The sequence below is a fragment of the Gymnoscopelus microlampas genome (assembly GCF_963454915.1).
Source record: "Gymnoscopelus microlampas genome assembly, chromosome: 16".
NCBI lineage: Eukaryota > Metazoa > Chordata > Actinopteri > Myctophiformes > Myctophidae > Gymnoscopelus > Gymnoscopelus microlampas.
This window is the reverse complement of record NC_139953.1, coordinates 8,180,153-8,199,974: the sequence shown is the minus strand read 5'-3', so window position 1 is coordinate 8,199,974 and position 19,822 is coordinate 8,180,153. Positions and strand designations below refer to the sequence as shown.

Here is a 19,822-nt window from a genome sequence, read left to right as displayed (position 1 = left end):
AATCTTTGAATATATATATACGTTTTTAAAGCGAACATTTGTAAATCAAAACTTTGCTTCTGGGGGATTCTACAAATGTCTTCTAAATCCTAAACAGTTTTCTGAGAAAAACGTATGTTGCTGTATCAGTGGTGCTTAAAACCTTTTTCATGTCAAGGACCTCCTAAAATGATATGTATTTGGCCGTGGACCCCCATCTGAAAATATTTTGTTCCAAGGACCCCCAGAAGCAAAGATTTGAGTTACAAATGTTTGCTTTAAAAAAAAATATATATATATATATATATATATATATATATATATATATATATATATATTCAAAGATTTGCAAAAAAAAATCACGATTTTTCTAAATAAACAGCAAGGTTTTTTTTTACAGTACAAGCTCATGTGCCGCGCTATGAGCTTATATATCTGCTATTTTTGAATAGCCAAAGAAATCTAAAGATGACACAGATGCGTTCCCGGTCTTAATGGGTTAATCAACAAGTAAGTATTTGAAAAGAACCTTTGCCTTCATGGTTGTGTGTGTGTGTGTGTGTGTGTGTGTGTGTGTGTGTGTGTGTGTGTGTGTGTGTGTGTGTGTGTGTGTGTGTGTGTGTGTGTGTGCGTGCATAGAGACAGAAACACAACAACAACACAGCTGTTTAATTCCCCTTGTCGGTGCCGTTTCCATATTGGGGAAGACTATATACACTAGTGTTTACTGCTGACATTTTGGGGAATGCAAATAGAGGAAAACAAATAGCAAAGTGAGAGACAGATGCACTCTTATGCCAAGGTGGGGCTGCGCTTTCTAAACTCCTGCTAAACAAGGCGGTATTCTAATAACAGCTCGGTGGCATCCCTGTGTAATCTGTAGCCATGGATAGAAAGTTACTGGGTGTGCAGTTTGCGAACGAAGCTGAAAATAGACCTTTTTTCACAGGGACCATTTTGTCATGAAATAGTAGGATAGCCACAAATAATAATAATAATGATAATAACAACTTGAATTTATATAGCCGCCTTTCAGAAACCCAAGGACGCTTTACACAAAATAAACAAAGTAATTGTCAAAAGCCTGAGTAAACAAGTGTCTCTTCAGTGCGGACAAGAAGTGTTGCCAATGATACTAATTAAGGCTGTGTTCCATTCTGGTCAACCAGAGTGCCTGTTGGCTCACTGGAACCTGGTCGGGCATCCCTTATTTATGAGAAAAATATGGGATGTCCCAAAAAATAATAATAAAATATATAATAATAAAATCCAACTGTATATACGTACAGTTTTTGTATATTAAAAACCTCTTGAACCACAGCATCCATATTCAGGTGGGAACATTCGCCAAAAATAGCAGATCTACAAGCTCACAACGTGAGCCATTTTTTGTCAAGGAGATTTGGTGTAGAAAGAAAAAAACATCGTCTCTGTCGGGTGGAAACTTCATATGTCCAAAACTGTTCCTTTTCAGGATTCAAATTCAAAAGTTTCAAAAGTAGAAGATCTACAAGCTCGAAACACGTCGCTTTGTGACACGTTTCGAGCTTGTAGATCTGCTACTTTTGATTATTTTGTGTGACGCTGTAGTATGATCAAGTAGGGCATTCATTTCGAAAAAACACAAAAAGTTAAAATATGGAGAAAAGAGGTTTGTGCCTGACAGCGACGATATGTATATGAGCTGTTTGAACTTGTAAGATGTGTCATTGACTGATTCCCAAACATAAAGGAACAAATTGTGTTCATTGTCAGTAAGGGACATGTCTTTTAGTTTCCAAAGAAGGGACAGTTCCTTATTTTAAGGGACGGTTGGCAATGGCAACCCTACAGGAAAGGCAAACAATAACTTCTAGGAAGTGGACAGAACTTCTCCCCTTTTCATACTCAAAAGCGAAAGAAGATTATTAGGGGTGCAATTGGTTACCCCAAAAAAATAGAATTGTAATATATCCCTATTTCAGGTGTGACATTATGAGCGAAAAGTTTCAAAACATATCAAAAACTTTCTGAACTGATGAAAATAGACGATTTGCCAGCTCACAGCGCATCACATCGTGAGACATTGTGAGCTTGTAGATATGCTATTTTCACCATTTTTGTACTGTAACACCATGGTGTGATGAAGTATAAAATAGGGCATGAGTGGTTAATTGATTCGTTGATATATATACAAAATAATAATAATAATAACATTAAAAAGCACGTCCCGGTTATTTAATTCATCGATAAAGTAATCGATTCCAGTTCCAGTCTTAGAGATTAGAATGTCAGCCTATGTTTTTGTACTGTATGTGTGTGTGTGTCATAAATATAAACTCAACCTAGGTTACTAAAAAGGGTACAGGAAACGCACCATACCCAAACACCTCCATAGCGCCACACACACACACACACACACACACACACACACACACACACACACACACACACACACACACACACACACACACACACACACACACACACACACACACACACACACAGTTAAATATTTAATGCCCTTCCACCTGTAAAGGTGGAAGGGCATTGGAAGAGGTTACACAACAGATAATGACCGACTTCACACAGAAAGCAACAGATAACCCTCATTTACAAAGGCCAATCACTTAATGACTTAGAGCAGTCCAAACTAGAGTCTGACTGAAGTCAGGTCGATGCCAATCCCGATGTTGGAGCGTCCTATAGGCCTAGAATGACTGTGATATTACAAACATTTCTCATATTGCATAAACCAGTGGTTCTCAAACTTTTTCATGTCAAGGACCCCCAAATTGACACTTATTAGCCCCCATTTGAAAAGATATGCCAGGGGCCCCCATAAGAGAAGATTTTTTACGGCTCTAGCAGTGATTCTCAACCATTTTAATTTCAAGGACCCCCCAGTTTGACATGCATTAGGGCTACGGACCCCCATTTAATGGCATCTCTATCTCTGGGACCCCACTTTATATAGTCAAATCTATATTAATTTAACTCTGAGAGTGTACAAATGGAACCAAATTAACCCGTTGATTCCATTTGTACACTCTCAGTTACAGACCCATAAGGGTCCATTTGGTTCCTAATCTATCATTTAGCTGGGGACCCCCTGGAACTCCCTCAAGGACCCCTGGGGGTTCCCGGACCCCACTTTGAGAACCAATAGCATAAACAACACAGCCATAGATCGCTCCCATGCCCTCCCGTGTCGGGGAGTCATCGTGGTGAGTGGTGAACCGCTGCAAATACCAGTTACATTAAAAAAAGTCAAATAATGGCAGATATATCAGCCATGCACACGTCAAATCCTCAACAAAACGACTCGTATAGTCCAGGCCAAGCAAAACTATAGCAGAACAGATGACAAACTCTCTTCTAAAAGGGCTTTCATTCATCAGTCACTATTAGTGGGCAACGCTCCAGGCAAAACACTATCAAAGGAGCCACAGCTATTAATATATTTTCTGGGCCACAGGCTGTTCTCTCTGTGTGTGACGTAGCCATCAGTCACCCAGCGCCTGTCCCGTGTATCACTGCCTCATGCAGCCCGAAACCCCCGATGTCATACTCATACTGTCATGCAGTGGTGGAAAGTAAGTAAGTACAAATTTGAGGTATTTGTACTTTACTGGAGTATTTCCAATTTCCAATACATTCTCTTCTCTCTGTTACTTCTCCTCCACTACATCTCAGAGGCAAATATTGTACTTTTACTCCGCTACAACTATTTGAAAACTTTAGTTACTAGTTACTTTTCAGATATGAATCATGATTTTATGAAACATACATTAACCACTTTAGCCCTATTTTATACATGGGCTATTTGAAAATAGCAGATCTACAAGCTCACAACGCGTCGCCATGCGACGCGTTGTGAGCTTGTAGATCTGCTATTTTCAAATATATCAGTACTCTTACTTTAGGTACTTTAACTACATTTTGATGCCAATGCTTTTGTACTTCTACTCAAGAAATTTTTGAATTGTGGATTTTTACTTGTAACAGAGTATTTCTACATTGCAGTATTGGTACTTTTACTTAAGTAAAGAATTTGAGTACTTTATCCCCAGCGCCTGTCCCGGCGTGTATCACTGCCTCATGCAGCTGAAACCCCCGTCGATGTCATACACACTCATATAGTGTCATGTGAGTGGCAGCTACTCAATAAAAAAACAAAATGAATGGGACCTCATTGTTAACGACCTTCGTCCAAAACAGGATGTCGTCGCGATGGAGTTTTATCTTGTTCTCTGTTCAGCGGACTAAGAAGCCATAGCCCTAAAAGAGGTAGATATTAGAGCGGGAACACCAGGAGAAAAAGGGAATTGGCTCTATTCACAGCAGCCCAATATCACTTCCTTCGCAGGTGCTACCAATGATACTAATGAAGGCTCTGTTCCATTTAGTGTAGAAGTCTACCGTTCATCTTCCCAAGAAAATTGCTTCATGTCATCTTCAAAATTGTTCTCAGTCGAGATAAGACGGGATGAGAAGACCTGAAATAATGAATTAATTCTCTAGTGTGGAACAGCTTCCTGTGTGGCAGCAAGGTGTGAACACACATGTTCCACCTCTTCCCACTTCTTAAAAGGTCACACGTCTTACTGTGACAAATTATGCTACTATAGGACAAAAGAGAAAGACCTCTCTCTCGCTCGTTTGCACGCACGCACGCACGCACGCACACACACACACACACACACACACACACACACACACACACACACACACACACACACACACACACACACACACACACACACACACACACACACACACACACACACACACACACACACACACACACACACACTCCGATATTTTAAGTAAAAGTATCAATACCACAATATAAAAATACTGTGTTACAAGTAAAGGGCCTGTGTTCAAAATGTTACTTGAGTAAAAATACAAATGTACTGGCTGGAATATGTTTAAAGTACCAAAAGTAAAAGTACTCATTATGAAGAATTGAAGTCCCATTTTACAATGTCTAAAAATAACAAATCTTTTGATTGCGATGCGACGCGTTGTGAGCTTGTAGATCTGCTATTTTCAAACAACCAAAGTTGAAATAGGGCTGAAGTGGTTGATGTATGTTTTGTAATAATAAAAATCTACAAAGTAACTAAAGTTTTCAAACAACCGTAGTGGAGTAAAAGTACAATATTTGCCTCTGAGATGTAGGGGAATAGAAGTAAAAGTATAGAAAATTGGATCTCAACATTGTAATGCAATATCTCAGGAACAACTTGGTCGAAACTCAACTTTGGCCATGACTCAAGAATGAATGAGCTCATTAAGACATAATTTCACACAGACGTCTAATTGGAAGAAATGATGAAGTGAAGATTGTGGCTGTTAAAGGTCACCATGAGCCTCACGTCCGCCCCATTCTCGTGAAGGTGATATCTCAGGGAATTTCAGGACATCTGGAACAAACATCCAACTTGGAATTTGCAGGTCAAAGGTCAAGGTCACACTGTGACCAAACAAAACACATTTCATAGTGTACGTCAATAGCGTGACAGCTTACATTTCACCATTAATACACAACAATGGTTAGGCTATTCAATTCCTTCAGGACAGACATGGACATAAACTGCAGAGAGGAGTACAACCATAATGCGGAATTTCTACTTATGTGTCTCTGTCTATGTCTTCATGTTTCCCTACATGAGTGGTTCACAAAGTGGGCTCCTTGAGGGGGTTTAAAAAACGTAGTTAATATAAATAAAAATTAGTTTTACCACTTTAACCTTATTTTATGCTTTAGCTACTAAAAAGAACATGCCAAACTACAAGCTCACAACGCGTCGCAATGCGACACCATTGTGAGCGTATTTTTGAAAACTTTTGACATAATTGTGAGCGAAAAACTCGCCGCACACATTGGTAAGGACTCGAGGGAGTGCGGTACCCGGCCTTGAGTCGTTTGGATAGGTGGTTATGGGGATTATGGGGGTTTTGGGTTTTTCCGCCTTATGAAAATGTTTGAGAACCACTAACCGTCAATCTCTGGGGGTCTCCATTTCTCCGTCCATTGTTGGTCTGGTCTCAGTTAAGTTTGTGCATTCTTGGCATATTGCAGCACACAGCGTAAAGGTGACGAATCAGACAAAAATGAGTGGGTGAAAAAAATCCTCCCTCCTCAGATAAACCGCACACATTCCTGCATCATAAAAAAGTGCACATTTATCTCTGAGTCTGCAAAAAATGGACCGGCTTCTTTCTTTTTTTCCCTCTCTGAATTAAATGATCTATTTAGTTTTTTTTTTGCTGTGTAGACAGAGCAGTAAGCTAATACGCAATACCAACAACATTCACTTTATGTTCATCATCTCAGGATTAAGCGAGAGAGCTTTAACATCAACAGTTAACTCCAAGCAGCCACACATACCACAGCAGACCTCCCAAGACATGTACTAACACGAGTGTGTGCAGACGAATGCATACAGCATGGTCAAGCAGTCATACAATCTTGCTCACACAAGCATATTATACAGATCCAGAAAACCAAATGCACCCACGCACACTCCAGCATTAACCACTTAAGCCCTATTTTATATAGTCAAACATCTAAAAGAAATGGTCTACAACAGGGGTAAGCAACCTTAGGCATGGGTGCCACCATTAGCTCAGGAGATGGTAATTATCACTGGCTCTCTGGCGTAAGTGTGACATAAAGGATTTTTCTTTTAAAATACAAGCCTATAGCTATTTACTTGTGTGTTCACCTTGGATGCTCTAAAGGTGAACAGTGTACGTCACAATGCCAGCTCATAATGATTGCGATCACCCTGTGCTGCAGTTCTTGCTCAGAGAACAAAGGCGAAAAAGGCAAAGAAAGCTTCAATAGATGGTTGGGTATAACAGCCCTAATGGATAAATATGGTTTTGTGTATGAGAGAGAACAACAGCCTCTATTATTATAAGGCGACTGTCAACTTGTTTCGACCTCGGGCTCGAGGCTGAAACAAGTTGGCAGTCGCCTTAGATTGATAGGATTTTACTCCTTTTTACTCCTGAGTGCTCGGATCGTTTCTGTTTTTTCTCATGTTTGATCCCATTTGATCCGTGAGCACCATCGATACTTTATTTTATCTCCTGTGACATCTGGTTGTTCTGTTTTCTCTGACGTTCATTGTTTTGTTTGTGTTCCTGTCTTGAAAATGTTGTTTGCTGCTGACCACCCAGTGTCACTTTGAGACTAAACGTGAATCAAATGTTCAGGTATGCGACCTCCGACCCTTGACTGATGAATAAGATACGGTGGGAGTCTGAGGTGGGGTCTGAGTCTAACGATCATTACAATGTCCTGGTGTGAAACATGATGTTTAAAACAAAAGGCATTGTTATATATTTCAATCATCACAATGATAATATATGTTGGAAATGTTTTATTTTGATGTGGCATCATATTTATATATTTGTAATGTTGGTATGACACACTGACTATCAAGTCAATAAAATCATTTAACCCATTAATACCTGGAACGCATCTGTGTCACTTTAAATTTCTTTGGCTATTCAAAAATAGCAGATATACAAGCTCATAGCGCGGCACCGAGTGCCGCGCTATGAGCTTGTAGATCTGCTATTTTTGAAAAATGTTGGGAAAAAAATAGGATTTAGAAAATGTTTTAAGAATCTCCTCAGGTCTTAATGGGTTAAAAAGGTTGCCGACCCCTGATCAACAAGCTCACAACGTGTGACATTGAGACACGTTGTCAATTCATGAAGATTCTTTGCCTATAAATGACATGCCCAAAACTATGCCAGGTTGAAAGTGGCTAAATGGTAAAATGGTGAACTTCTATAGCACCTATCCAAAGCGCTTTACATTCACCCACTCACACACTGACGGTGGAGGTAACCATGCAAGGCACCAACCTGCTCATCGGGAGCAGTTAAGGGGCCTGGGATCAATGCCTTGCTCAAGGACACTTCGACATGAAGCCAGGAGGAGCCGGGTATATCGAACCGGGGTACCTTCCGTTTCCCGAACGGCCGCTCCACCTCCTGAGACGCAGATGCTGCTCGTTAGGAAGTAACGTTTGGCATTTGGACTGCTATGGAAACCCGTCCTCTACTACTTCCTCTATTATTCGCCCACCACTTCCTCTCAACCTCCTCCTCGCAAGGGACCTCTCTCTCCTCCTCTTCCTCTAAATTCCCCTTTTCTCCTGGTGTTCCCGCTCTAAAATCTACCTCTTTTAGGGCTATGGCTATTGATTATCTTAGCGATTATTCTATGTGTTTTGTTTTTTTAATACTTATAGTTATTTTAAAGTCCTAATCGAAGACCGGGAACGCATCTGTGTCATTTTTTGATTTGAGCTAAAAAGCATAATTTTACACTTTGACTATTAAAAAATAGCAAATATACAAGCTCGTATATCTATTTATATAATTGTTGAGAAATCGTGAAAATGTGTGCAAATCTTTCAATATATTTTTCAAAGCATTTTTTTTTAAACTCATATCTTTATTTCTGGGGGTCCATGGAACAAACAAAGTTTGAGATGGGGGTCCGCGGCAAAATGCATATACATTTTGAGGTCCTTGACATGAAAAAGTTAGAGCACCACTGATATAGTATAGCTTTTTTCCTAAAAACTGTAGGATTTAGAAGACATTGTGTAGAATCGGCCTCAGGTCTTTTATACTTCGTACAACACCAAAATAACCAAAATAGATCACCTACAAGCTCACAAAGCGTTGCGACGCAACATGTAGTGATCTTGTAGATCAGCTATTTTATATTCGTTCCATTCATTGTTGCAGCCCTATGCTCTATTCCAGTGGTTCTCAACCAGTGATCCGGGGACCACCAGTGGTCCTTGGGGGGGATACCAGGTGGTCCCCAGTATTATTTGTTTACATAGCGTCACAATCATTTTAACCACTTAGCTTTGGCTATTCAAAAATAGCAGATATACAAGCTCATAGCGCGGCACCACCGAGTGCCACGCTATGAGCTTGTATATCTTCTATTTTTGAAAAATCTTGAAAATATGTGCATATTTTTGAATATATATATACATTTTTTTAAGCGAACATTTTTAACTCAAATCTTTGCTTCTGGGGGGTCCCTGGAACAAAAAAGGTTGAAAACCACTGCTCTATTCCTCTTGATTCTCTTTCACTCCTCCTGCTCTTCTTGGCTCGCTGTGAGGACAAAAAGGACAAACGCGCTTCCTGATTCTCTGTCTCGAATTTCCTCTTTTCTGTTTACACTGTGATACTAAACTTGTGGTTCGACCTCACATCACATCCAGTGATGGAAGACGTGCTTACGAATCCATTTGTTACACTGAATCCCGGGCTATTTCATGGCAACACAAACACATCTGTTGTGCGTTAACTAATAGAAAAACGACAATAATGGACGAACCCCCCCAAAACACAGAGTATGATGCCCTGTGTTTCAACACATGAAGCAGTATACAGTCATGCTCACTTTTCAGTGCAACCCTTGCTAAATCATTTGAGAGTATATATCGTTGCTGTCAGGCAGAAACCTCCTACAGTATCTCTATATTCTAACTTTTTGTGATTTTCCGTAAATTAGCACCCTACTTGATCACACTACAGCGTCACAGAAAAGCAGCAAAGGAGCAGATCTGCAAGCTTGAAACGCGGCGTGTGTGTGTGTGTGTGATGCTAAAACTAAAAATGCTTTCGCTTCAGTGATTCTTCTCACACACGTGACCAAAAAAAAAAAAAGCTGTTAAAACGAGTGTGTGTTGTTTGTCAATCTTTGATTTACAGTTGTCATCAAAACTGTCTATTTATAACTCTGTTATGAGAGTTAATTATTAACAAGTCTTGCATCTGCACATGTGTGCGTGTGCGTGTGCGTGTGCGTGTGTGTGTGTGCGTGTCTGATGTCAAGGTCCAGATGTCCTCACAAGAAGAAATGAGGTCATTTAATGAGGTCATTTCTTGTGAGAGGCCTTAACGTCTTAGAGACCCTGGTACTGGCCTCCCTCTCTGTGTGTACAGACCCCTAACCCTTGTACACAGACTCCTGGGCTATTTCATGGCAACACAAAGCCATGCACCACTTCCCAGGTTAACCCATTCAACACGGGAACGCATCCGTGTCATTTTAGATTTGAGCTATAACTATTATTTTATACTTTGGCTATTCAAAAATAGCAGATATACAAGCTCATCGCGCGTCACTTCTTTTTTTTTTTGGCACATCTTTAACTCAAATCTTTGCTTCTGGGGGTCCCTGGAATTAAATATATTCAGATGGGGGTCCAAAGCCAAATACATATCATGTTGGGGGTCCTTGACATGAAAAAGCTTGAGCACCACTGATGTAGCAACATACGTTTTTCAGAAAACTGTTACAAATGTTTGCTTTCAAAAATATATATTCAAAGTTTTGCACAAAATTTTCGATTTTTCAAAAATAGCAGATCTACAAGCTCATAGCGCGGCACTTGTTGGTGCGATATGAGCTTGTATATCTGCTATTTTTGAATAGTGGACCAAGGGGCTTCTGGTTGAACTCCACTCTGTCAGACACCCAGCAAACCGCCAAAGATGATTAGAGAGAGGAGGGTGATATTACTGACCGTCTCCAAAGGGCTGCGGAGCAAACCAAACAGCAACTCTACGTCACTGGACTAGATAAATCAGCGCTTCCCAACATGTGGGCCGGAGCACCCTGGAGGGGTCCTGAGGATTTTGCGCCCAAAAAAAGTGGGCCCCCAAATAATTTCATAAACACAAAGATTGTAATCATGATATAACTTAATAAAAAAATAATGTCAAAGAATATTCATATGGGTGGGCCACAAACACTTTTGAGATGTTCAAGTGGGCCCTGATCCAGAAAAGGGTGGGAGCCGCTCGACAGAGTCAACAACACTCTCTGTTACAAGACATTCTACTCACAGCCATGATGTTACAAACAATGTCAAACATGCACAAGTTCCTGTCACATTGCAGCATTCAATCAACCACTCTGATTCAACACTGTGGTTATGTGACCGGGTTGTGCACACACAACACACACACACACTCACACTCACACACACACACACACACACACACACACACACACACACACACACACACACACACACACACACACACACACACAAAGTGGGTGAGTGAGTCAGTGAGTCCAACTGTTGGATACATTGGACTGACTTACATTCCTTTCATATCTCCTTACCTCAACCTCAACCCTATGAAATCCAATAAAACCCAATTAGGTGCACACACACACATGCTGTCCACAATGACAACATTTCCTGACATAGGCCACATGTTTTGTTCCCTAATATGGCTTGAGATGGGAACACACACACACACACACACACACACACACACACACGAGTCACAATGCTTCTCTCCTCAAGGTTATTTTTGCACTGTAGTGTGTGCATGAGAGTGTGTTTGTTTTATTAACAAGGGGAAAGCCACATGACCTGTGTGTGTGTGTGTGTGTGTGTGTGTGTGTGTGTGTGTGTGTGTGTGTGTGTGTGTGTGTGTGTGTGTGTGTGTGTGTGTGTGTGTGTGTGTGTGTGTGTGTGTGCACGTGTTGTGTTCTACTCTTTGTACCCGTGTCCACACACCTTTCTTATCACATCAGCTCAGAGCTGCCAACCTTCCAAGACAGTTCAGATGTGTGTTGAAACACCAATGAAAGCATTCAGACCTGACATTTACATTCAAGCCTGTACATACGCCTGTCAGTCACCATCACTGACATTTAACCCATTAAAAGGGATAGTTCACCCAAAGAAAATTACTTCTTTGACCGGCAGAGTCTCCGGTCATCAAATTAGTGGCTTAGGAATGCGACAAAAACAAAAACATTTCAATGAATTCAAGGCTCCAAAAAAAAAAGACATTTTGGGGGTGAACTATCCCTTTAACCCATTAAGACCTGAAGCCGATTCTACGTGTCTCCTAAATCCCAACAGTATTCTGAAAAAACATATGTTTCTATATCAGTGGTGCTCAAACCTTTTCATGTCAAGGACCCCCAAAATTATATGTATTTGGCCGCCGACCCCCCCCATCTCAAAATATTTTGTTCCAGGGACCCCCAGAAGCAAAGATTTGAGTTAAAATGTTCGCTTTAAAACAATATATATTCCAAGATTTGCACACATTTTCACGATTTCTCAAAAAAAGCAGATCTACAAGCTCGTAGCGCTATGAGCTTGTAGATCTGCTATTTTTGAATAGCCGCAAGTGTAAAAGAATGCCTTTTTAGCTCAAATCAAGAAGTGACACAGATGAGTTCCAGGTCATTAAAGGAAACATGACATTTCTGATCATTTCATACAGATGGAATGGAAAACAACTATGCGTAAAATAACTGGGATTGCCTCAAAGTATTTGCCGGTCCAGCAGTTATGTAATGGCGACAGGCAGGCCCTACAAAGTGCCAGTACAACAACAACAACACTGGCACAAGTAGTGTCCATCCTGCAACATGCGGGCGCTAGGCTAATCAGTAGATGGCTGAGTCAAGTTTCGAGGAAGGAAAGTCAATGGGCTATTTGAGGCCGTGACCTGGGCGTGTGTGTGCGTGTGCATGTGTGTGTGTCCTAGTATCATTCCATTCATGCATGGTTTCGAGCAGTGGTGTAAAGTAACTAAGTACATTTACTCAAGTACTGTACTTAAGTACAATTTTGTAGGTACTTTTACTTTACTGGAGTATTTCCAATTTTCAGTACTTCTACTTCTACTCCACTACATCTCAGAGGCAAATATTGTACTTTTACTCCACTACAATTATTTGAAAACTTTAGGTACTAGTTACTTTGCAGATATAAATCATTATGTTATGAAACACACATTAACCACTTTAGGTCTATTTTATGCATAGGCTATTTTCAAACATGTTTGTACTTTTACTTTTGGTACTTTAAGTACATTTTGGTGCCAATACGTTTGCACTTTTACTCAAGTAACATTTTGAACACATGCCTTTTACTTGTAACAGAGTATTTCTACACTGTGGTATTGCTACTTTTAATTAAGTAAAATATCTGAGTACTTTTTCCACCACTTGTTTTTCCGAGTCACCAAGCGACATTTAACAGCATGGCATGACAGCTCATTTCGGTTTGTTTAAGATTCATTGCAAACAAACAGACAGAGACGGATGGAGCGTCTGATTTATCATGTTAATAACGATATAGCAGCATGATGCAACCACAGCCTGCCGAGGATGTCCACTCAGCCAGTTTTAGCACATGGAAAGTGGGGAGAGGAACTGTCTTGTGTTGTCTGTGTGTGTGTGTGTGTGTGTGTGTGTGTGTGTGTGTGTGTGTGTGTGTGTGTGTGTGTGTGTGTGTGTGTCTTGAGGAACTGTGTGTAGTGTGCATGAAGGAGAGGAACAGTGTGTGTGTGTGTGTGTGTGTGTGTGTGTGTGTGTCTTGAGGAACTGTGTGTAGTGTGCATGAAGGAGAGGAACAGTGTGTGTGTGTGTGTGTGTGTGTGTGTGTGTGTGTGTGTGTGTGTGTGTGTGTGTGTGTGTGTGTGTGTGTTGTATTCCATTCAGATCAACAGGTGCCAGCTGCCATCTGTAAGAGACAGCTTGCCTCTGTTCTCCCTCTCTCTCTCTCTCTCTCACACACACACACACACACACACACACAGAGTTACAGTTACCGACCTCAGCTGTGACGTGCTGTTTGAATGGATAAACGATCTGCCTCTCTCTGCCCGACACATCAAACTAGGTGAAGCACACACACACACACACACACACACACACACACACACACACACACACACACACACACACACACACACACACACACACACACACACACACACACACACACACACACAGTCCCATCGGGGCCTTAATGGGTACACACCTAAATTCTTCAGTGTTCATTTAGCCATTTGCACTTCTGAGAGTGTACGAAATGTGACCAAATGGACCAGAAAGGGTCCATTTGGTTACATTCGTACACTCTCATTAACACTGTGGATTTTACAGAGAGCTAGCTGGCAAAGACAAACATCCTCATTAGAATTGAGCCTACCCGTCCGTCTGTCTGCCTGTCTGTGCTTTAAATGTTTAAAGCGAACATTTGTAACTTTAATCTTTGCTTCATGGGGGTCCCTGGAATAAAACATTTTGAGATGGGGGTCCGCGGCCAAATCTAAAAATGTTTTCTAAATCCTAACAGTATGTTGCTATATCAGTGGTGCTCCAACCGTTCCATGCCAAGGACCCCCAAAAAGATATGTATTTGGTCACGGACCCCCCATCTCAAAATGTTTTTGTTCCAGGGACCCTCCCCAGAAGCAAAGATTTGAGTTAGAAATGTTCGCTTAAAAAATGTATATATTCAAAGATTTGCACGGATTTTCAACGATTTTTCGAAAAACAAAATGCAGATCTACAAGCTATGAGCTTGTAGATCTGCTATTTGTGAAAAGAAATGTTAAAATGACACAGATGCGTTCGCGGTCTTAATGGATATTAAGCCACTGATCCCTCTCTGTGTTTGCCTCTGTCTCCCGTTCTCTCCGTGTCTGTGTGTCGCTTACTGATTTATGGACGCCATCGGAAAATTCATTCCGCGCCAGTGACAAATGTCAGGAAAACAAACTACAACGGCTAACGAACACAGACAACAACCACGGTCACACACACAAGACAACAACAATCAAAATGCCACACAGAATAATAATGATGATTGAGAGGCTCTATGCACAGCAGCCATATTATCACTTCCTTCACAGGTGTTACCAGTGATACTAATGAAGGCTCTGTTCCATTTAGTGTACTGTAGCACAGTAGTTCTCAGATTTTTCAATTTCCACGACCCCCATAACTCTGACGGTGCGTTTTAACAGCGGGCAACTCTGGGCGATGCCGGGCGATATCGCCCAAAAAGATAAAGAAAATCCATCTTTCATCGCCCCCCCCGCCCACTTCGCCCGATCGCCGGCTCTCATAGACTTTCATTATATTTTGGGCGATGTTGCCCGGCATCGCCCGAGAGTTGCCCGCTGTTAAAACGCAGGGTGAGTGTACAAATGGAACCAAATGTACCCTTACCCTTACGGTTCCATTTGTGTACAAATCCTCCCAGCTCTCCATTTGTACACTCTCAGAGTTACACACCCGTAAAGGGCCATTTGGGAGTGTTTCCAGTGAGCCAACACGCACAATATCAGCACCCTGACTCAGTCTGACCAGAATGGAACAGAGCCTTCATTAGTATCATTGGTAACACCTGTGAATGTCTTACCATATGGCTGCTGTGCATAGAGCCTATAGATGATTGTTATTGTTGATGGGCATAGGAATGCATATAAGACCACAATGGAAACAAATCCCCGTGACTTTTTTTGTCTAATAAAGTATTCAATCAAAAAATATGATATGATTATTGGACCGACATGTATCTGCTCGACCCAGTACATACATACACACATGTGCTGAATGCGTTGACTTGACGCCATGACCATACTTTATCAGATAGACTGAAGTCTGTGCACAATGATAGGAGATGCATGTTCTACTCCTACTCATTCTGTTCTTTTCCACGTCTCATATCTTCTGGTCACGTCATCTGTCCAGTACTGAGCATCGTCTCTTTTGGGTGTAAAAACCTCATTATGTCCAAAACCTTTCAGGATTCAAGTTCAAAAACGGCAAAAGTAGCAGATCTACATGCTCAACAAAACAGTTTTGAGCTTGCAGATCTGCTACTTTTGACACTGAACTGAACCCCTAATTGCTGCCTGCCTTGTATGGTTCCCTCTGCTGTCGGTGTGTGAATGTGTGCCTGAATGGGTGAAAGTAATGCGCCTTGGATAAAGGCGCAATATAAATGCACCATATTTACCATTTACAGTGCAGTGCTCAGGGACCAGCTGTAATGCCAGTACCTTGGTCAAGGGCACTGGCAGGACTATGTACCCAAGCAACCCACTTCAAAAAGGCTGGGCGCGCTCAACTTCCAACAACTGGAGGTCAAACTCGGGTGCAGATTCTTGACAACATAGACAACAAAGGAATGTCATCCGCACTCGCGAATAAATTAGACAAGTCTTTAATTAGCCGCAGCATCCTTTAAATGACGGACGTGTTTCGGTCTGTTGGCCTTCTCCGTGAAAGCGCTGACGAAGACCAACAGGCTGAAACGCGACTAATAGAATACTTTTCTAATTTATTTGTGAGTGCGGATGTTTCCTTTGTTGTCCAGGAATACTGTGTACCTAACATGCATGTCTTTTGGTGTGGTTAGAAACCGGAGTACCCGGAGGAAAGGAAACCCAAGGCAAACAGGGGTAGAACATGTAAACTCCATGACCAACTGAGTTGACAGGAAGTGTACACTACTTGCACAGTACACTGCAAATGTCATTTCATCTGCGTAAATAAGTGTTAAAAAATGGAGCCATACGTGGCAGCTGGATGATATAGCCTCAATATCAATATGACATTTCTTCTACATTATGAAGGAAACCTTAGGGGCATAATTCTTGTCTTATGTGTGATATTTGACAGGGTGTTTAAATACAAATCTGACCGTAACAGTGTGCAACATGGGTTTGTGAGCATCTAGGCGCGGGGTAGATACATCATTTAAGCATAAGTTAACCTTAAGGCTCCTTGGGTTGCATGAGTAGCAGCAAGCCACTCCGCTGCTCTGTCTCTGTCTCCCTGTGTGTCTAACTAACCAACGGTGTCTCTGTCTCTCATTTCCTGGCTGGGGGAAACAATGACCATAACACTAAGCCCACAAGTCAACCTAGACGGGGAACGCACACGCACAAACATGCACGCACGCACGCGCGTACACTCACACGCACACACACACACACAGAGGACTGTGGGAAGCGAGACAAAGGTTGGTTGTAACGTGATGCTGTTTTTCTCTAGCTAGCTGGACAAGCCATCTGGAACACACACACACGCGCACGTACGCAGGCACACACACACACACACACACACACACACACACACACACACACACACACACACACACACACACACACACACACACACACACACACACACACACACACACACACACACACACACACACACACACACACAGGTGTGTCTGTATACCAGCTGTACCGTACATGAGCAGTATGTCGTTTACTTCTGTTGTTAACCCACGCCATGGTTGTTGACAGCAGTTCTTTGATGTTTGCTGTTCTAAATGAGCATAGAACACACACGCAGATAGATAGATGGATAGATAGATAGATAGATCTATCAAATTCTGTTGTTAAAGAAGGAGTCCTAACCCTTCACCAGAACAGCAGAGATAATATAGGCATAAACTCAGGGATCGCCTAAAGCAGGCCCCACAGCACGAGGGCCCCCGTTTTGGCGCGCACACACACACACACACACACACACACACACACACACACACACACACACACACACACACACACACACACACACACACACACACACACACACACACACACACACACACACACACACAAACAGGTGTGTCTGTATACCAGCTGTACCGTACATGAGCAGTATGTCGTTAACTTCTGTTGTTAACCGACGCCATGGTTGTTGACAGCAGTTATTTGATGTTTGCTGTTCTAAATGAGCATAGAACACACACGCAGATAGATAGATAGATAGATGGATAGATAGATAGATCTATCAAATTCTGTTGTTAACCCTGTTAAAGAAGGAGTCCTAACCCTTCACCAGAACAGTAGATAATATAGGCATAAACTCAGGGATCGCCTAAAGCAGGCCCCACAGCACGAGGGCCCCCGCTTTGGCACGCGCGCACACACACACACACACACACACACACACACACACACACACACACACACACACACACACACACACACACACACACACACACACACACACACACACACACACACACACACACACACACACACACACACACACACAGAGCGAACAATAGCCCTTCAAAACAGGCCATTTAACCCAAGGATATAAGAAATGTTTCTAGAAAGAAGGCATATTTGAACCAGGTGGTGAATGAATAGAATTCCAGAATGCATTGAACAGCACTTGGGCATGTTGTGTCATGGCAGAAGCGGTGCATGCATACACATATACAGCCCTGTTGTTGCTTCCTAGTTTACAAGTTCAGCCTGGAAAAAAAATAATAACCAACCAACCACACCATCACGGTCTGTATTTGACCTTTGTTCTCTGGCTCACCCTACAGTGCTTCTGCTTCTCTCTCTCTCCCTCTCTCTGCCTGTTATTACTCACACACCACAGCACAAAACAAACAAACACATTCAATATGAAGTGTTTTAAAGACATGTGAAAGTGGTGTGGTCAACAGCAACACATAACTGTAGTAGACTAGAGCCATGGCAACAACAACATCATATTATAAACACAAGTTACAGGATATTTCAACAAATACATCAGTATGCCCTCTGCACCTTGGAGAGTATCAGTGAGTGAGAGAGTGACCCTTTATAGGGAGCCCAAATGGACCCTATAGACCCCCTTGTAAGTCTGAAAGGGAGAAGCATATAGTGTAGTAGGCTAGAGCCATGGCAACAATAACAACAACAACATATTATAATAAACACAAGTTATAGGATATTTAAACAATCCGTATGCCCTCTGCACCTTGGAGAGTATCAGTGAGTGAGAGGGTGACCCTCCAGAGAGTGCTCCATGCACAGCAGCGATATTGTAAGACATTCACAGGTGTTATCAATGATACTAATGAAGGCTCTGTTCCATTCTGAGTCAGGGTGCTGATATTGTGCATGTTGGCTCACTGGAAACAAATGGCCCTTTACGGGCGTGTAACTCTGAGAGTGTACAAATGGACCCGTAAGTGGAAATTGAAAAATCTGAGAACTACTGTGCTACACTACACTAAATGGAACAGAGCCTTCATTAGTATCACTGGTAACACCTGTGAAGGAAGTGATAATATGGCTGCTGTGCATAGGGACCCTAGACCCCTTGTAAGTCTGAGAGGGATGCAAATGGACCCTTGTCAGTGAGTGAAAGTGACCATTTGGGGTCCCAAAATGGCCCTTGTCAGAGAGTGAAAGTGACCATTTGGGGTCCCCAAAGGAACTCCTGGACCCCTTGTAACTTTGAGAGGAAAGCAAATGGAACCAAATTACCCATTGGGTCCATTTGGTTCCATTTGAACCCCTCTCAGAGTTAAATGAACAGTCTCTCTCTCTTACCTCAACAGGGTGGATTCTGGGTCCTGGGCAGGGGGTCCGCCTCCTCCTCCTCCAGCTAGTCCGTTTTTTTGGGGTAAAACTTCCGCGTTGCTATGGTAACCCGTCAGGACCACTCCCTTGGAATCCTGCTGCTGACGACTCATAATCTTATATATATATATATATAAATATGTTATATTGATCTCGTGTTGTCGGCGCCGCGATAACGTTAGGTTTTTATTTATAACAGCTGATCTCGGATCGGCCGACCACCATGCTATTATTGCTGCTTTCTCCTATCATCTGTCTATGATCTATCTTTATATCTATTCATCCATCCATTGTTTTCTTGTTGTCTTCCAACGCATCTCTCTCTCTCTCCTTCTCTCTCTTCTTGTTCTTCTCCTCTTTTCAACTTCTCTTCCCTCTGTCCCAGTCAGAGAATGACGGGGGGGGCGGGGCCACGCACAGAATGATAACCCCGGCGATTGGATGAAAGGAGGCGAGGGCGGGGTATGAGGCGGAGCCACAGACAGAATATTATGACTCAAGTACAGTTACTTAAAGTGACATATTTGGCCTTTTACCTTTTACTCCACTAAATCTCAGAGGCAAATATTGTACTTTTAATCCACTATAATTATTTGAAAACTTTAGTTTACTAGTTACTTTGTAGATTTTGATTGTT

General features: G+C 41.9%; 1 protein-coding gene across 1 annotated transcript in view; it reads right to left on the bottom strand.

The window, feature by feature from the left end:
- Positions 1-19,519, bottom strand: part of arhgap18 (Rho GTPase activating protein 18) — a 41,432-nt gene extending 21,913 nt beyond the window's left edge. Inside the window, exon 1 of the mRNA XM_084081733.1 lies at positions 19,156-19,519. Within this exon, the coding sequence (XP_083937859.1) occupies positions 19,156-19,298 (143 nt within the window). The 5' untranslated portion in view covers positions 19,299-19,519. The remainder of the gene's footprint in view (positions 1-19,155) is intronic.
- Positions 19,520-19,822: the final 303 nt, after the last annotated feature.